This window comes from Neopelma chrysocephalum, unplaced genomic scaffold, assembly GCF_003984885.1.
Source record: "Neopelma chrysocephalum unplaced genomic scaffold, ASM398488v2 Primary Assembly neopelma1_104207, whole genome shotgun sequence".
Taxonomy (NCBI): Eukaryota; Metazoa; Chordata; class Aves; order Passeriformes; family Pipridae; genus Neopelma; species Neopelma chrysocephalum.
Window position 1 is genome coordinate 1 of NW_020927161.1, and position 16,544 is coordinate 16,544.

Here is a 16,544-nt window from a genome sequence, read left to right on the forward strand (position 1 = left end):
CTCCTCCTCCTCCTCCTCCTCCTCCCTCCATTCCAGCTTGGCATGTTGTGTAAGCCGGGATTGCCGCCCCAACCCACGGCTTTGGGAACGGCTCCGTGAGCCCTCTGCCTCTCCCCGGGGATGGATCCATCCCTCAGCTCCCCCTCTGGACCCCGACACCCCCTGGGGACACCCCACTGTGCCGACACCCCAAATCCTCTGCCAAAACCCGGGAAAGGCACGTCTGGGAATGTGGTTCCAGCCACACCGAGCTCCACCCGCGCCGTGGGGACGGCCCAGGTGGGAACTGTCCCCAAGCCACCAAGGGCTGTGCCCTTGGCCAGGACCTCATCCCAACCCCTTCCCCTCCACTGAACCAAAATTCCATCCAAAAACGTCCTGCTTCTGCTCCAAAATTCGGGATATTTTCCTACTTCACGGCCGGGGAACCCCCCGGGTCCTCCGGCGCCCTTGGGAAATGGAAAACTTGGATGAAGGAGCAGGGAAGGAGATCGAGTTTGGGGCTGGGCTCTGAGGGCAGGTCTGGTGGGGTGACACGTCCTCCCCCACCCAGTCTGGGGGTCCCAGGGCGAGGTGACCCCGAGGGACTGTCCTCGGACACCCCAAAATCGGGCAGAGGCAACCGCTGGTCTTGGAGGCACCGGCAAAGCCTGGAGGGTGAATTCCCCCATTTCCTGGGGCTTCAGGAAGCGCTGGGATGGGCAGGAGGCACCTACTGGCAGGGACACCCCCCACCCCGTCAGAGGGTGTTTGGGCCTTTGGGGTTCCTGCCCCAGCATCGGGACCAGCTCCAAAACCATCACCAAAACCGTCACCAAAACCATCACCAAAACCAATTGCCACCGTTTTTAGGGAAATCTTTAAATCCTATCCATTTGGAGGACGCCGAGGAAGCCCTGGAGGTCACTCTGGGATCGCCCAGTTCTCCCGCGTCACCGAGAACCGGATTTTTCCACCCCAAATTCTGAACCCGGGGGATATTTTTGATTGAAAACACCCAACGCTAAAAAGCCCCGTTAGTTATTTGCCGTTTATTTCCACCAGTCGCTTCACCCGGTGCCAGCTGAGCTCGGGGAGCTGCAGAGGCACCCGGATATTTTGGGGTACCTCGTACCCAGCTCATCCCGGGGCCGCTGTCCCGTGGCAGAGCCCAGTTCCCCGGGGGTCCCTTTGTCCTTGCTCTCCCCTCTTCGGAAATGTTCCCCAGTCCCCACCAAGAGGCCCAAACCCGCTTCCCCAGCTCCCTTTTGGGACCCCAAAGGAGCATTCCCAAAGGTCTAGGGGGTTGTGCCAGCCCGGTCCTGCCCCCGTGGGGGGGTTTGTTGCCCCCCAGGCAGGGCCCCGCGGCCCCGGGGTGACCCCCCTGTGCCCCCGCGGCGAGGAGGGGCCGGATTAGCGGGGCCACGTGGGCCGGGCCACTCCACCAACGTGCTCTGACGCAGGCTGGCAGGTGGGAAGGGCACCCCGCTGCTCCCTGGGCATCGCCGGGGGGCACCGGGACACGGGACCCCCTCCCGCCCTCCTTCCCGGTGCCTGCGGCGTCCGGATCCCACCCGGGAGGACTAAAGGTGGGATTGCTTGGGTTGATGTGGGATCACTCAGTGAGTGGGGTCACTCAAGCTGATGTGGGATCACCCAGTGAGTGGGGTCACAGACTGTTGTGGGATCACTCAATGGGATCACTCAGGCTGATGTGGGATCACTCAGTGAATGGGATCACTCAGTGTGTCGGATCACTCGGGCTGATGTGGGATCACTTAGGCTGATGTGGGATCACTCAGTGAGTGGGGTCACCTGGGCTGATGTGGGATCACTCAATGGGATCACCCAGGCTGATGTGGGATCACTCAGTGGGGTCACTCAGGCTGACGGCCCCCACGGCCACCCACGCCCAAGGGTTTGGCAGCAGGACACTGTCCCCAGACCCCATCCCCACGTCCCTTGGAGTGTCCCAAATCCCTCGAGGGGCTGGGTCAGAGAACTTCTCCAGGGAAACAGGGCAGGCTCCTGCTCCAGGGGTGAGTCCAGCCCTCCTGGAAACGTACCCGCCAGAGAGATGGAGGCAGAGAGGGATGGAAGGATGGATGGAGAGATGGATGGATGGAGGCCTCCTCAGAAAAGAACCACTGAATCACAGAATTCCAAACTGGTTTGGCTTGGAAGGGACCTTAAAGCTCTTGATCCATGGGCAGGGACACCTCCCACCAGCCCAGGTTGCTCCAAGTCCCGTCCAACCCGGCCTTGGACACTTCCAGGGATCCAGGGGCAGCCACAGCTTTTCTTGGAAATTCATTCCAGTCCCTCATGGCCCTCACAGGGAGGAATTCCTTCCCAAAATCCCACCTTACCCTGCCCTCTGGCCGTTTAAAAGTCACCAGTTTGCCCAGAGCTGTGACAAGGGGGGCTAAGCACGAGGAGGGGACACTCCTGGTGTGGGTCCCTTCGGCCTCCCCCGTGTCCCAGGGCAGGCAGAGATGGGGATCAGGGGGTGCAGAGATGGGGATCAGGGGGTGCTCAGGCCCCAGGTGACTCCCACCTCCTCCTCCTGCCCCTGGTTTCCCTGCTCCTCTCCCAGGGAGAGGAATCCTGGGCCAGCACCACCCCCTGCTCCCTTGTTCTCTCACTGTGGGGACTGAGAGTTGTTAACCTGAGGTGAGATTAATTTTTAACAGCATCATCTTAATTGCCAGGCTATAAATAGCCCCTCCTGCCCCTCCTCTGCCTCAGCTGCCTCTCAAACACGTTCTGCTCCGGGCTGGGGGGTCACAGGGTGCTCCAGGGGGGATCTGGGGCACTGATGGAGCTGGAGGAGCCCAACCAGGATGGCCCAGGAGATTGTCCCCAGGAAGGTTGGGATGGAGCCCATCCCAGCCAGGGGAACTCCAGGGGAGTCCCAGGGCCGTGCCAGCAGCCAGACAGGCAGGAATCACGGAATCACTGAATCATTTACGTTGGAAAAGCCCTCTGAGGTCATCGGGTCCAACATTCCCCCAGCGCTGCCCAGGCCACCACTGACCCACGCCCATAAAGTGCCACATCCACACAGATTTTAAATCCCTCCAGGGATGGGGACCCCAGCGCTGCCCCGGGCAGCTGTGCCAGGGCTGGACAGCCCTTCCCAGGAAGGAATTTTCCCCAGTATCCAACCTGAACCTTTCCTGGCAGTGCCTCACTGAGCTCTCCACGCTCTGTGCCCCATCCCAGTGTCTCCCAGGAGTTCCCAGCAGAGCTCCTGGCCCCAGGCTGCATCCCTTGGGGAGGGAGGAGCCGTCTCCTGGCACAGGGACAAGGCTCAGGCCCCTGTCTGAGGTGTCCCAGCCCCGTCCCCGCTCCGAGGAGGGCGGGGAGAGCTGGGAAAACACCCCGGGTCACTTGAACCTGAGCCTGGCATTGAACTCCTGACCCAGAGAGCAAATCCCCTCAGCCAGTCCATCCCATCCCCTCCTGACAGGGGATTTGTGGGAATTATCCCCCTCTGCCATCCCCCCGGGGTCCTTCTGCCTGCCCTGCCTGGCGCTTTCTATCCCTTAATGACACTAAGGAGGGGCACTTTTCCCCCGAGGACTCGGGTCGAGCCTCCCGGAGAAAGCCGGACGCACGGACACACGGACACACGGACACACGGACACGGCTGCTCTCTGGATTTGGGATGGGCTGGGGCAGCCCCCCACCGGCTCATCCCAGGGGCCTGAGGGCTCTCCCAGGATGCAGCCACCGGCAGCTCCACGTCTCCAGGAAAATATTCCCCCAGTGAAAACATTCTCCGGGTTAATTAAACCCATTTAACGCTAATCACGGCCAGGGATTAATTAGGAAAAGCACAGAGGGCGTGGGGAGAACAGGTACAGGGATCCCTGGAGGGAGGAGGTGGATTCCCTGGGAAGGTAGAAGCATCCTGGCCTGAGCACGAGTGGCTCCAAAATTCCCTCCCTCTCCCCTGGCTGATCCTCCCCTCTCCCCTGGGTGATCCCCTCTCCCTGGATGATCCTCCCCTCTCCTTGGAGTGATCCCCCTTCTCCCTGGATGATCCTCCCCTCTCCCCTGGGTGACCCCCTCTCCTCTGAGTGATCCCCCTCTCCCTGGATGATCTCCCTTCACTTCTGGGTGATTCCTGTCTCCTCTGGCTGATCCTCCCCTCTCCCCTGACTGATCCCCCTCTCCCCTGGCTGATCCTCCCCTCTCCCCTGACTGATCCCCCTCTCCCTGGATGATTCTCCCCTCTCCTCTGGGTGATTTCTGTCTCCCTTGGGTGACTCCCCCTCTCCCCTGGCTGATCCTCCCTCTCCTCTGAGCGATCCCCCTCTCCCTGGATGATCCCCTTTCACTTCTGGGAGACCTGGCTGATCCTCCCCTCTCCCCTGGCTGATCCCCCCCTCTCCCCTGGCTGATCCTCCCCTCTCCTGTGGGTGATCCCCCTCTCTCCCCGGCTGATCCTCCCCTCTCCCCTGGCTGATCCTCCCCTCTCCTCTGGCTGATCCTCCCCTCTCCTCTGAGCGATCCCCCTCTCCCTGGATGATCCCCTCACCCCGGGGTTGGATCCAGACCCAAAAAAGCCGGAATCGCCTCCTTCCCCACCCGTCCCGTCTCCCCTGCGCGGGCAGCGAGATCCTCCCGCCCCCAGCTCTGCCGAGCAGCGGGCTCAGGTGCCGGGGCAGTGAAGTGGGAGCCCAAACCAGCCCCTTTCCCCCCCCTGGCCGGGTGGCTGCGGGTGCTGCCGGGAACGCTGGGCTGCCGCTCTCTCCAGCTGCGCTGCCACCGTGTCTCTTCCCATCTCATCACAGGGTGTGCAGCGCTCCCTCCTCGCGGGGATGAGTCATCCTGTGCCCCCCAAACATTCCCAGGCACAAAACCCCCCCATCCCCGGGGGCCCCTGCCTTGGTCCCTCCCGTGGTGGGACACGGCGGGTTCCCGTCGCATCCAGGGCACAGAGAGGAACCAGGAGCAGGTTCCTGATCTTGGAATTAAAATATGACCCAGCGAGGGGCTGGAAAGGATCCGTCCTGCTGTGCCAACATCCAGTGACAGCCAAAAAACAGCCACGAGATGCTGCTGGTTGAGACCCTCCACCAAAACACCCGATCAATTAATTAAGCCATTAAATCATGAGTGGCCCTAAATCCTGGGAGCCGGGAGGGAAATCACTGGAAGTACCCAAAACACTCGGATTGCTGCAAAAGTTGAATATATCCCTGTCTGAGCTGCTGGGTGGGTGAGCTGGGTGGGACAGGAGGGGTTGGTGGTGACTGTCCCTCTCCAGGTCCCACATCCAGGTGGGACCAGCGCCCTCCAGACCCCAGGGGGCTTGGAAAACTTGATCACCCGGCTCTTGGAATGCCTGGGGAAACCTGCCAGCCAGGAACAGCGAGGGACTGGGGCTGGAGGCACCTGAGCGTGCAGAGAGCCTGAACCCATCCCCGGGGGGCTGCACCCCACTGAGGGAGAGGGGAGGGAGCCGGGCAGGGAGCCTGGAATGATGATCCCTGCGGATGGCAGCGGCTGGGGAGGGACCGGCAGCCGGGGGGGAGCCGGGAAGGTACAACCGGGAACTTGCTGCAGGGGAGGAAATGGTGTGAAAAGCACAGAAAGGGATTAAAAAAGACAGAGCTGAAGGAGAAAAGAGGGTGCGGGAAGGAGGGAGGGGAGGAGGCAGCGCCGGCCCGCGGGGAGGGGGGGGGATTTTCTCACCGGGGGATGAAGGGGAGGAATGAGGCACCAAACAGCGGGAAAGGAGGGGAATCCAGTCCCTGTGGAGAGGCTGTGCCCTCCCAGCCCCGGGCTGTGGCAGCCGGTCCCCTGCCCGTGTCCCTTGTCCCCACACAGCACGGGGACAAAGCTCTTCCCCCCTGGTGGCACAGCCAAGCCCACCCGTGTCCGTGGAGCTGGCACTGGGACCCTGGCAAGGGTGGCCCCAGGAAGAGGGACCCCACACTGGCTGCCCGTGCCAGGGAGACAAAGCCCTTTCCCTGGCATGGCACGGCCAGACCCACCTGGGCCACTCCCAGCTCCGTGGAGGTGACACCGGGATGCCAGAAAGAGGGATCCTGGGAAGAGGGACCTCGGGAAGAGGGATCCTGGGAAGAGGGACCTCGGGAAGAGGGATCCTGGGAAGAGGGACCTCCTGGGAAGAGGGATCCCACTCTGGCTGCCCACGCTGGGACACAAAGCTTTTCCCCTCATGGCACGACCAAGTCCACCCTTGGCATTCCTGGCTCTGTGGAGGTGACACTGGGACCTTGGGAAGAGGGACCCCGGGAAGAGGGGCCCTTCTGCAGCGCCCAGCTCACTGGGAAGCTTTGTTCCCGCCTTCCACAGCCTTTCCCAGCTCCATGGAGGTCACAATGGGGCCCTGGGAGATGGACCTCGATAAAAGGGACCCTGAGAAGATGCTGCCCATGCCAGGGAGACAAAGCTCTTCCCGCAGTGTGGCATGGCCAAGCCCACCCATGACCCTCCCTGCTCCACGGAGGTGACACTGGGAGCCTGGGAAGAGGGATCCTGGGAAGAGGGACCCCAGGAAGAGGGACTCCAGGAAGAGGGACCCCTAACCAGCTCCCTTGGTGCAGCCAAGCCCACCCGTGCCACTCCCAGCTCCATGGAGGTGACACTGGGACCCCGGGATGACGGATCCCAGGAAGCAGGGACACTCTGCTCCTAACCATGGCACAGCCACCAAAAAAATCCTCCCTCACCAAAGCCTCTTCCTTACCAAAACCCACCCGTTCTGCCACAAAAAAACCCCCAAGAATTATTTTTGCTCACCACAGGTCGGCTCCCCCTCATACAGCCAGTGCCAAAACACCACAGAGCCAGTGCCAAAACAGAGTGAGTGCCAAAACACCTCACAGCCAGTGCCAAAACACCACAGAGCCAGTGCCAAAGCACCTCACAGCCAGTGCCAAAACACCTCACACTCAGTGCCAAAACACCTCACACCCAGTGCCAAAACACCTCACACCCAGTGCCAAAACACCTCACACCCTGTGCCAGAACACCACACACCCTGTGCCAAAACACCTCACCCCCAGTGCCAAAACACCTCACACCCAGTGCCAAAACACCACACACCCAGTGCCAATACACCACACAGCGGCACAATCCCCCCAAAATCAGCCCCCTTGGAAAACAAGGGGAGCCTGGAGGCAGGGGCTCGGCTGCCGACACCCAGGACGGGGCTGTTCCACAATAGGGTTGGAAAAATTGGAATTGTTGCCCGTGTGAATCGATGGAACTGTGTCACCGTCTCCCGCTGCGCCGGACGGGGCAGGGAAGGGGCAGCCCTGGCTGTTCTGCACTGCACTGTTGTTGTTGTTATTATTATATTTTAATTTAAGTTATTAATTATTATTACTATTGTGTCATAAATTTCTAAGCCCAAACCATCCCAGCCCCAGCAGCTGCACCAACCCAGGCACATGGCACAGCCTCTCCCGCTCCGCCCGCCCGGATATCCCCACACCACAGCGGGGGAAAACCAGGAACATCCCTCCCCATGGCCAAAGACCTGCACGGGGAGGTGTTGGAGAAGACAAGCCGGGCCGCTGTTCCACAGGGAGAATCCCCAGTGGGTCCCCATCCTGCTGGGATTGGGGAGCGGCGGGTGCAGGGTCCATGCGGGATCCCCCGGCTCGGACACGGCCCGACCCCCATGGCACCCACCACATCCCACCCCACCGTGGGTGCTGCCTGAGGACCTTGGCTCCCCACTGGCACACTCCTGCTCTTTCCTCTTTCCAGCTTTTGTAGGATCATGGAATGGTTTGGGCTGGAAGGGCCCCTAAACCCCGCACGTTCCACCGGCCCGGGCGGATCCGAGCCCCGTCCAGCCTGGCCTTGACCCTTTGCCGGACCCTCCGAGGGGTTGCTGCCTGTCGGGGGGTCCCTACAGACCCCCCCCAGCCCTAAACCAACGGGCTCGGGAGAAAGGGGTGGGGGAGAACCGTCCCCCCGGAGCAGCGCAGGGTCCCCCCATCCTTCCCCCGGACTCCGGCCGGCCCCTCTCCCCCCGCTCCGGGGTTTGGGACCGCGGCCACCGGGGGAGCCCCCGAGCCTCACCTGGGTCTCGGAGAGGTTGAGCTGCCGCGCTAACTCCGTCCTCTCCCTGCCCACCACGTACTGGCAGCGCTGGAATTCCAGCTCCAGGCGGTAGAGCTGCTCCGCCGTGAAGGACGTCCGGGTCCGCTTGGGCCGGTCCAAGTCCAGCCCCTTGGGCAGCACGATCTCCCGGATGGTCCCTTTGGCATCTGCGGGGGTAGGGGGGGGGGAAGAGGGAAAAGCCATCAGGAAAAAAATCTCCAGGGACTGGTCCAAAAAACCCAGTTGTTGGGGCAGAAAAAGTTAATTAAATCGAATTAAAGACCGGCTGCACCACCAGCCCTGCATCACCAGGCTGGTGCTGCCCCGAGTGTCAGGGCTGGATGCAGAATATCCATGAAAATCCCACAAGCTGGAGCTGAACAGGCACCATCCCATAGTTTGGTTCTCCCCTCTGGCACCGAACGCTGTAAGTTTATAAATATCCGGGGGAGCGACAACAAATCTCCATAAATTATGGGTTTTTTAAGACATAAATAGAAACCATAAAGTTTTTCAGGAAAACAGAACGTTTCATTCCGGAAATAACAGTTGGGAAAGCCAGGAGCAAAAAGCAGATTTATACCAAGGAAGAATTAGAATGAAAGGTTTGTTTAATTAAAAATATATGTTATTTTTTTTTGTCCTTCCTTGGGAATAATGGAAAAAATTTGCCTCTATCACAATTCCCTTCTGTCCAGAATTATTCTCGCTGGAGGAATATTTCCTGGGAAAGCAGCAGCTCCCATTTTGGGGCAGTTTTGCTATTAAAGGGCCGGTTTGGGCAGTGCTGTGGCCCTGAGCTGCTCCAGCAGCGAATTTTACGAGGTTGGGAAAGGCTGAGACTATCCAGGGAAACCAAAGCCGGAGGGTTTAACTCCCACGTCGGCACCTGGGACGTGGCTCGTGGCCACTCCGAAGGAGCCGCCGTGGCTTTGCTTCCCTCTGGCAAAGGACCAGCTCTCCCAAAAAACCCACGGAGCCCCGAGGGCCAGGAGCCTGTCCCAACTCCCTGGGCTGTGCCGTGGAACTGGTGGTGCTCCAGGAATTAAAAGGAGCCTTGGAAATCACCCACTGGGTCCTGCCAGACCCCAAACCTCTCATGCTGACCCTCCCCGAGCTCCAGTAACACCAGCGGCAAACTGGTTTGGGTGAGCCCTGACCACAGAGCTCCCTGATTCTGCCCCGGGGCTTTTCCAGAGGGTTAAAAGCCACTCCAGGGAAGCAGCCCTGTGCCAGGCCCTGATTTTGGGGTGCTGGTTCCCAAGGCCGGAGGGTCCCCAGCAGCCCTGGCTGGAGGTCACCGGCTCTCCCTCCCTCCGGCTGACTCAGACGGGAAGGGATTAGAAAAGTGCTGGGGTAGGGAGGGGGAAAATAGCCGGGAGAAGCCCGGGAAGGGGTGACGGAGACGGGATGGGGATGGTAGAGCTCGAGTGGGGATGGTGGAGCTGGGATGGGGACGGAGCTGGGATGGGGATGGAAGAGCTGGGGTGGGGACGGTAGAGCTGGGATGGGAATGGTGGAGCTGGGATGGCGATGGTGGAGCTGGGATGGGGATGGCAGAGCTGGGATGGGGATGGCAGAGCTGGGGTGGGGATGGCAGAGCTGGGATGGGAATGGTGGAGCTGGGATGAGGGCAAAGGAACTGGTGAGGGGTTGGTGGATCTGGCATGGGGATGGCGGGAGTAGGGAGCAGGCACAGATTTGGGAGTTGTGGGAGAGGGACCCCACTCCCGAAGCCGGTTTCCCACCACATGGCAGAGGTGCCATCCCGGCAGGGCCGCGCTGGCTCCAGGCAGGACCGTGACACCGAAGGAATCACCGGGGCCTGGGGACAACCAGGGTGGGAGAGGGTCTGGTGGGACAAGATCCACACCCCACACCCCACGGGTGGGCACAGGGCCCCGGGAAAGGAAACGGGTCGTGGGCGGATCGGCGGCTTTTCCGGCGGGATCGGGACGCCGGCCCGGGAACCATTTTGTGAGGGGAGAGCGACGGCGGAGACGATGCCCAGGCCACGTCCGCACGCCCGTGCCCATGCCCGTGCCCACGCCGGGGGCCACGGCACAACAACAGCCGGGGCTGGTGGCTCAGAGCCGCAGCTGCAGCTCTGCCCTCCGCCCTCGGCGCGCCGGCATCGCTCGGGCATTATTTATTGTTATCCCCCCCCGGCAGCTGGGCCGCGGGTGGGGGAGCGGCACCGAGGGGGAAGGGAGGGAAGGGGCACGGCCCACGGTGCCAGCTCGGCAGAGGAGAGGCAAACCCCTCGCCCCCAAAACCCCTCGTCCCCAAAACCCTCGCCCCCCAAAAGCCTCGCCCCCAAAACCTGCTGGGCGCCGCAGACCTTCCCTGCCGCGGGTTTTGGGGGCCCACATCCGTCCCCCCGTGCCAGGAAGGGCACAGCACCACCCTGCCTGTGGGATCCCCTCTGGAGAGCCTTCCCCCATCAGCTGCCGGATCCCGGACCCCCAAAACCCGCCAGGTCCTGCCGTGGCTGCCCGGGGGGTGCCCACAGCCCCCAGCCTCGCCAGCGGGGCCCTGGTGGCACGTCCTGCTCTTGGGGACCGGGATACACCTGATGGCAGCGGGTCCGGGACAAGGCCTGGGGCTGAAATCCCCCAAAAGAGCCCAGGACACCCGTGGGCACAGGGCACACCTCTCCCTGGCACAGAGACACCCCAGACACACCCATGTCCACAGGGACACTTCTGCCTGGCACAGGGACATGCCACACACCCCCATATCCACAGGGACACCTCTCCCTGGCACAGGGACATCCCACACACCCTGCTGTGCATGAGGGTTTCTGCATCGACGCAGCTGCCAGGGCATTTTGGGGCTCCCACTCACCCTGTCAGCTCCCCAACACGTCTCCCCAGTCCCTGTCCGTGCCATGGGGTGGCCCTGGTGGCACCTCGGGACACGCTGAGGGGCACAGAAACCCGCAGCCCTTCTCAGTGCATCCCAAACGCCACCGGGGTCCCTCCATGTGCTCTGCGACCCCCGGGCCCAGCCCCGGGGCAGCCCCGGGAGGTGACCGGGAGGAAGGGGGGGAGCACCCCTGGATGTGCCCCCCACCCCGCCCAGCCACCCCCGGGACTGCAGCGCTGGCAGCGGGAGCGGCCCCGGTGCTGCCCGGTTCCTTCCGCCGCCGAGCCCTTCTCCCAGTTATCCCCGGGAAAAACCACCCGCGGGCGGCCGGGAGCCACCGGCCCGACGAGACGGGGATGGCCGGGAGGCGACGCGGCCCCGTCCCGCACGGCCGGTCCCCGGTCCCGAGCTGTGCCGGGCAGCGGACCCAGACCCCGAGAGAGCCCCGCCGAAGCGGGGGGCTGCCCAGGACCCCCGTCCTCACCGGAGGCACCGCGGGCGAACCCCGGGGCCGGAGCGGGGTGGGCGGCAGCTCCGCGGCAGCCGCCCCGCACCGGGGCCGGGGCTGGCGGGGGGCGATGCGGCCCCGTCCCCGCGGCAGGCGGCGAGGGCGGAATTAAAAATATTGAAGGCTGCATTTTAAAAATATAAACCCGAACATTTTAACCTCCCGCTTCGCATAAAACCGACCTGGAGCTCTGCCCGGGCCTGGCCGGTGCTCGGCCCCGACCCTGCCCGGCTGCGGGACCCCGGCCGGGGGCGGGCGGGGAACGGCGGGCCCGTGGCCCCGCACACCCGCTGCCCCCGCCACGTCCCCCCCCGCTTCATTTCGGCTCCGTTCCCGGTTATTTGCGGCGATTCTCCCCGCCACCATTTTGTCCGCACCGTGGCGGCTGCAGCAAGATGGTGAGACCGGGCGCTCCCGGGTGAGGGTCCCCGGGGTTGGGGGCAGCGGGGACCCTGCCCCGGGCCTGGGCACCGACCCCCACCCCGCTCCCAGCCCCGGGACCGTCGGGGGGACCTCGGTAGGACTGAAACCGGCGGAGGAGAGGCCTGACCCCGGCCTGACCCCGGCGGGAACGGCGGCGGCCCCGCTCGGCGACCCCCGGGACGCGGGGATACCCCGGGCGGGACCCCCGGGCTCGGCCCCCGAGCGCTGCCCGTTGCCCCGCCGCGGTGCCCGGGGAGGGCTCGGAGGGCTCGGGCTGCGGCAGCCGGGCTGTCAGCGAAAGGCGCCCATCGCGACAGCCGGGAAGAGGCTCCGGGGAGCGGCGGGGCCGTTTGCCGGGATGCCCGGCCCGGGATGAAGATCGAACGGGGACTCGGCTCCGGTCCCCGCCGCCCCCGAGGCGGTGAGGAGGGAAGTCACGGCCGCGGCTCCGGTCCCCGCCGCCCTGCCCGGGCGCTGGGCTGGGGACCGGGAGGCCTCAGCCCTGATCGCCGGGCGGCCGCCGAGCTGCTCCGGGCTCCGGGAGCGGCGGAGGGAGCGGGGGAGACGCGGAGCATCCCCGGAGCCGCGGGAGCCCCCAGCCGAGGAGCGCTCGGTCCCTGCCCGCCTGCCGCAGCCGCACCGAGGCGCCCCAAACTTCTCGGGGTTCGCCACAAGCCAAACTGGCCCCGGCGAGCCCCGGGCCGGCGGGGACTGAGCGCGGGCGGCGGGGCGGGATCCGGGATGCGGGACGCGGCGTCTCCGGGTCCCGCCGTGCCCCAGCCCCGGTCGAGCCGGGGATATTATAAAGGGGAAAAAAAAAAAAAAATAACCCCCCCCTCGCCCGCCGCCGCTCCGTGACGCTTTTCTCCTGCGACATCGCTTCAAACGCGATGCTGTCCCCCCTCTCCCGCCGCCCGCGCGTCCCCGCGGGGCTCAGCCGGCCCGGGGGTCCGTGACCCCGCGCCCGTTCCCCCGGACCCCGCCGGGCACGCACGGCCCCGCTCGGAGCCCGCTCCCGGCGGAGCAGGGCTGGGGCAGCGGGCCCGGTCCGTGCCGCACGGAGCGGAGCCACGGGAAGCGGCGGGGCCGAGAGATCGGAGCAGGCAGCCGGGCAGCGCCCGGGATGCGCTGGAAGCGGTGCCGGGGATTCCCCATCCTCGGAGCGGGAACTCCCGGAGGGGGAAGCGGGGAGCGGGGGCCGGGAGCGGGGACCCTGCCCGTACCTCGCACCAGGATGCGGCGGCAGTAATCCGCCTCGCCGGTCCCCGACGGGCTCTCGGTGTCCGGGGCGCACTCCTTGGAGGAGCCGGGGCTGACCGCCGACGTTCCGGGGATGTCCTTGAAGCCGCCGCCGCCGCCGCCTCCGCCGCCGCCGCGCAGGGCGCTCTCCAGCTCCGCCCGGGTCGGCGCCTTCTCCCGGGCCCGCCCGGTGGCCGCGGGCTCGGCCAGCAGCACGGGGCTCCCGCCGGGCTCGGCCCCTCCATCGCTCATCCCTGCGGGCGCCGCGGCGGGATCAAACATCAGGAGGGAGAGAGAGAGACGGGGAGAGGGAGACAGGAGGCAAGACTAGGCGGGGGGGGGGGGGGGGAAACCCCCCCTTCAACCCCCTCCCCCCGCCCCCCCCCCCCCCCCCCCCGCGCCCCCTCCCCAGCTCCACCTCCCGCGGCACCTCGCTCCGGGCAAACTTCAGGCGCTCCGGCCGCAGCCGCTGCCCTTCCATGGGGCGCCGGTCCCGGTGCGGGTCCCGGTCCCGATCCCGGTCCCGGCGGGAGCGGGCGAACGGAGCCGCCAGCGCCCGGGCGCGCCGCGCTGCGCTGGGATTCGCGTGCGGGGAAATCAATACCGGGAGATGGGGGGATGATTTTAGGGGGAGTGGGGGGCGGGAGGGGAAGGGGAGGCCGAGGGGAGGGAGCTGCGGAGGAAGCGGCCGGGGGTGGGACCGGGGAAGAAGCCGGGTCCTTATTCCTCCGACCCGGCCCTCCCCCGCCGCCGCGCTCGGCTGCGCATCCCCGGCCGCCGCCGGAGCCGGGAGCGGGGAGCGGGCGGCAGAGCCCCCGCCGCGCCGGGGAGCGGCCGGGGGGGAGGAAAGGGCCGCTTTTAAATTAACGGCCCGGTACAGACGCAATTTCCTGCTCTCCCGTTCCGTGACACCGATTGGTAAACAAAGAGCCCCGGCAGCGGCGGCCGCCCGGCCCCGGCTCCGGCCCCGGCAGCGGCGGCGGCCGCGGCTCCCGTGGCGGGGGTGCCGCCTTCCCGCGGGGCTCGCCCACGGGGACCCCCCCCCCGGGCCGGGGAAGGGCCGGCCGAGGTGTAAACGAATAAAAAATACCCCCCTTCGCTCTGCCCCTCCCCGGGCCGGGCGGGGGCTCGGGGGGCTCCGTTTCCTCTTCCCCGCGGTGCCCCGCAGCTCGGCGGTCCAAAGAGAGCCCACTGCTACCGCAATTGCGCCACCGCCTCCCCGGGATGGGGCTGCGGGGCAGCCCCGAAATCCCCGTTAAGCGGCACGGCCGCTCCCGGCAGCGGCGGCCACACCGGCACCGGGACCGAGGGAGGCGGCTCCCGGTGTCCAGCTGGGGCTGACGGACTCCGAGGGGTGTCCCGGGCAGTCCCCCGCCTCGGGGGGGTCCGTTCCGTCTCTCTCTGCAACGGGGCAAAACCCGGCGGAAAAGCGGCGGCGATACGTCCCCGGAGCGGGCGGGGGCGGCCGCCCCCCTCCCCGTTACCCCCCCGGATCCCCTCAGATAGAAACCGTTGCAATACTGGCGGATTAAAAAGCAATAAATGAACTGTTAACCCAAGCGCACCTGAGAATTCGCACCCCCCCGACACCCGCCCGTGCCCCGCCGCTCCCGCAGCCCGGCACCGGGCACCGCCCGGGGTGGGGGGGCCCGCCGGGGTCTGAGCCCGGCCCGGTGCACCGGGAAGGAGCTCGGCCGAGGCGGGAAGCGCCTGGGAGTTCAAGGCCTCGGGCTGGCGTGGTACCCGAGTGTCCGTGTCTGCGGCGGCCTGTGCCCGTCCCCGGAATGACCGAACCAGCGCGGAGCGGGGAAAAACAGGTTAGGGGCAAAAATAAAATAAAAGGGAAAAATAAAGTCACAGGAATAGAAGAAGTAAAAGGAGAGGAATGGAATAAAAAGGGGGGGAAAGGAAAGAAAATAAAGCAAACGAAAAAGGCCGAACGGGGAGCGCGCGGGGATCCAGGCCTCGGAGGACGGGCGCCGCCGAGGGCTGGTGGCCCCGGCCCGCACCCCCGGTTCTGCGGGGCCCGGAGGGGTGAGAGGGGGCCGGCAGGACGGGGCCACCGGTTCGGGGTAGGTTCTGACCGCCGTAGCTGGTTCCCCGCTCCCGGTTCCCTGCACCCTGCTCCCTGTTCCCTGTTCCCGGTTCCCGCTCCCGGGGCTGCGGCAAAGCCGGGCCGGGGCCGCGCAGCCGGGCTCCGCTCTGCCCCGCCACCGGGCCCGGGGGTGGACGTGACACCGGCAAAGGGTTTTTAACGAAAACCAGGAAAAATAACCCAAACCCACCCCACCCTGCGGCCCCAACCCCCCCGGACCGTGCAGAGGCGATGCCCGGCGGTCACGCGTGGGGAGGCCTGCGGGCCGGTCCCGCCGGGAAGAGGGGGACAGCCGCCGACCGGGAGCTGCCGGAACGAAATATCCTCCCTCCGCCGAGCCCCGGCCCCGAGCGGCGGCTGAGGCCGCGGTGCGACCGGGAGAGAAGCGGCCCCGCCGCCCGCTCGGCCCCCGGTGCCCGCTCGGCCCCCGCCGCCTCCGCACGGATCCCGCTCCCTTCCTGCTATTTTTTCCCGTTATCCCTGCGATTAAGGTTAACAACAACGGGAAGAGATTTGCTCCGGGGGAAGTGGAAGCAGGGAAAGGGAAATGCCGGGTGCGAGCCGCCTCCGCCGCTCCCGGGAAGGGGAGGCGAGGGGATCCGCGCTGCTCCGCGGGCTGAGAGCGGAGCTGGGTCCTCGGAAAAAAATAATAACACAAATTATAATAATAATAATTTTTAAAATGCCCTTTTTTATTGTATCGTTATTGTTGTTGTTGGGTTTGTTTTGGTGCTGGTATTACCGCTGTTGTTGTCGTAATTAGTATTAATATTAGTGGTATCAATGTCACTAGTAGTGTTACTATTATTTGTAGTGTTACTGCTGGTATTATTACGATTGGTATTATTACGATTGGTATTAGTGCTATTGGTATTAGTGCTATTAGTACTATTTATTGGTATTATTATTATTATCGGTATCCCTGTTTTTTCTCGCTGCCGGGGCCGTGCCGAGCAGACCCAGCCCAGGGAAGCCCGGCCCGGGGTGGGAGCGGCCGTGCTCTCCCGAAGCATCCCCGTTCCCAGCGCTCCGTCCCCGCTGTCGGCCCTGCCGAGCCCCGGATCCCTCTCGAGCCGCCGCCCCGCTCCATCCCCCCCTTCCCGCCGCTCCGGGGGCGGTCATGGAGCGAGAAAAACACATAATTCCTTTATTTTCCTGGTTTGCAGCCTGATCCGCCGCCCGGAGCGCCCCGGGCCCGCACCCCGGTGCTCCCGATCCCGCCGGAGATGGAGGTAAGGCCAGGCCGGCGGGTGCCCGCCCGGCTCGGCTCGGCTCGGTGGGCTCGGCCCGGCCCCGGGCCCGGCTACGGGGGGTGCGGTGCCCGCCGGGAGCGGAGCC

The 16,544-nt window shown here is 65.1% G+C and overlaps 1 protein-coding gene across 1 annotated transcript; it reads right to left on the minus strand.

The window, feature by feature from the left end:
- Positions 1 to 8,030: 8,030 nt before the first annotated feature.
- Positions 8,031 to 13,737, minus strand: LOC113962088 (ventral anterior homeobox 2a-like; the record flags this gene model as incomplete). Its single annotated transcript, XM_027672902.1, has 3 exons — positions 13,542 to 13,737; positions 13,096 to 13,365; positions 8,031 to 8,240 (listed from the first exon to the last, which is right to left on the minus strand). Coding segments are annotated over exons 2-3 (478 nt in total), but the record flags the coding sequence as incomplete, so codon positions are not given.
- Positions 13,738 to 16,544: the final 2,807 nt, after the last annotated feature.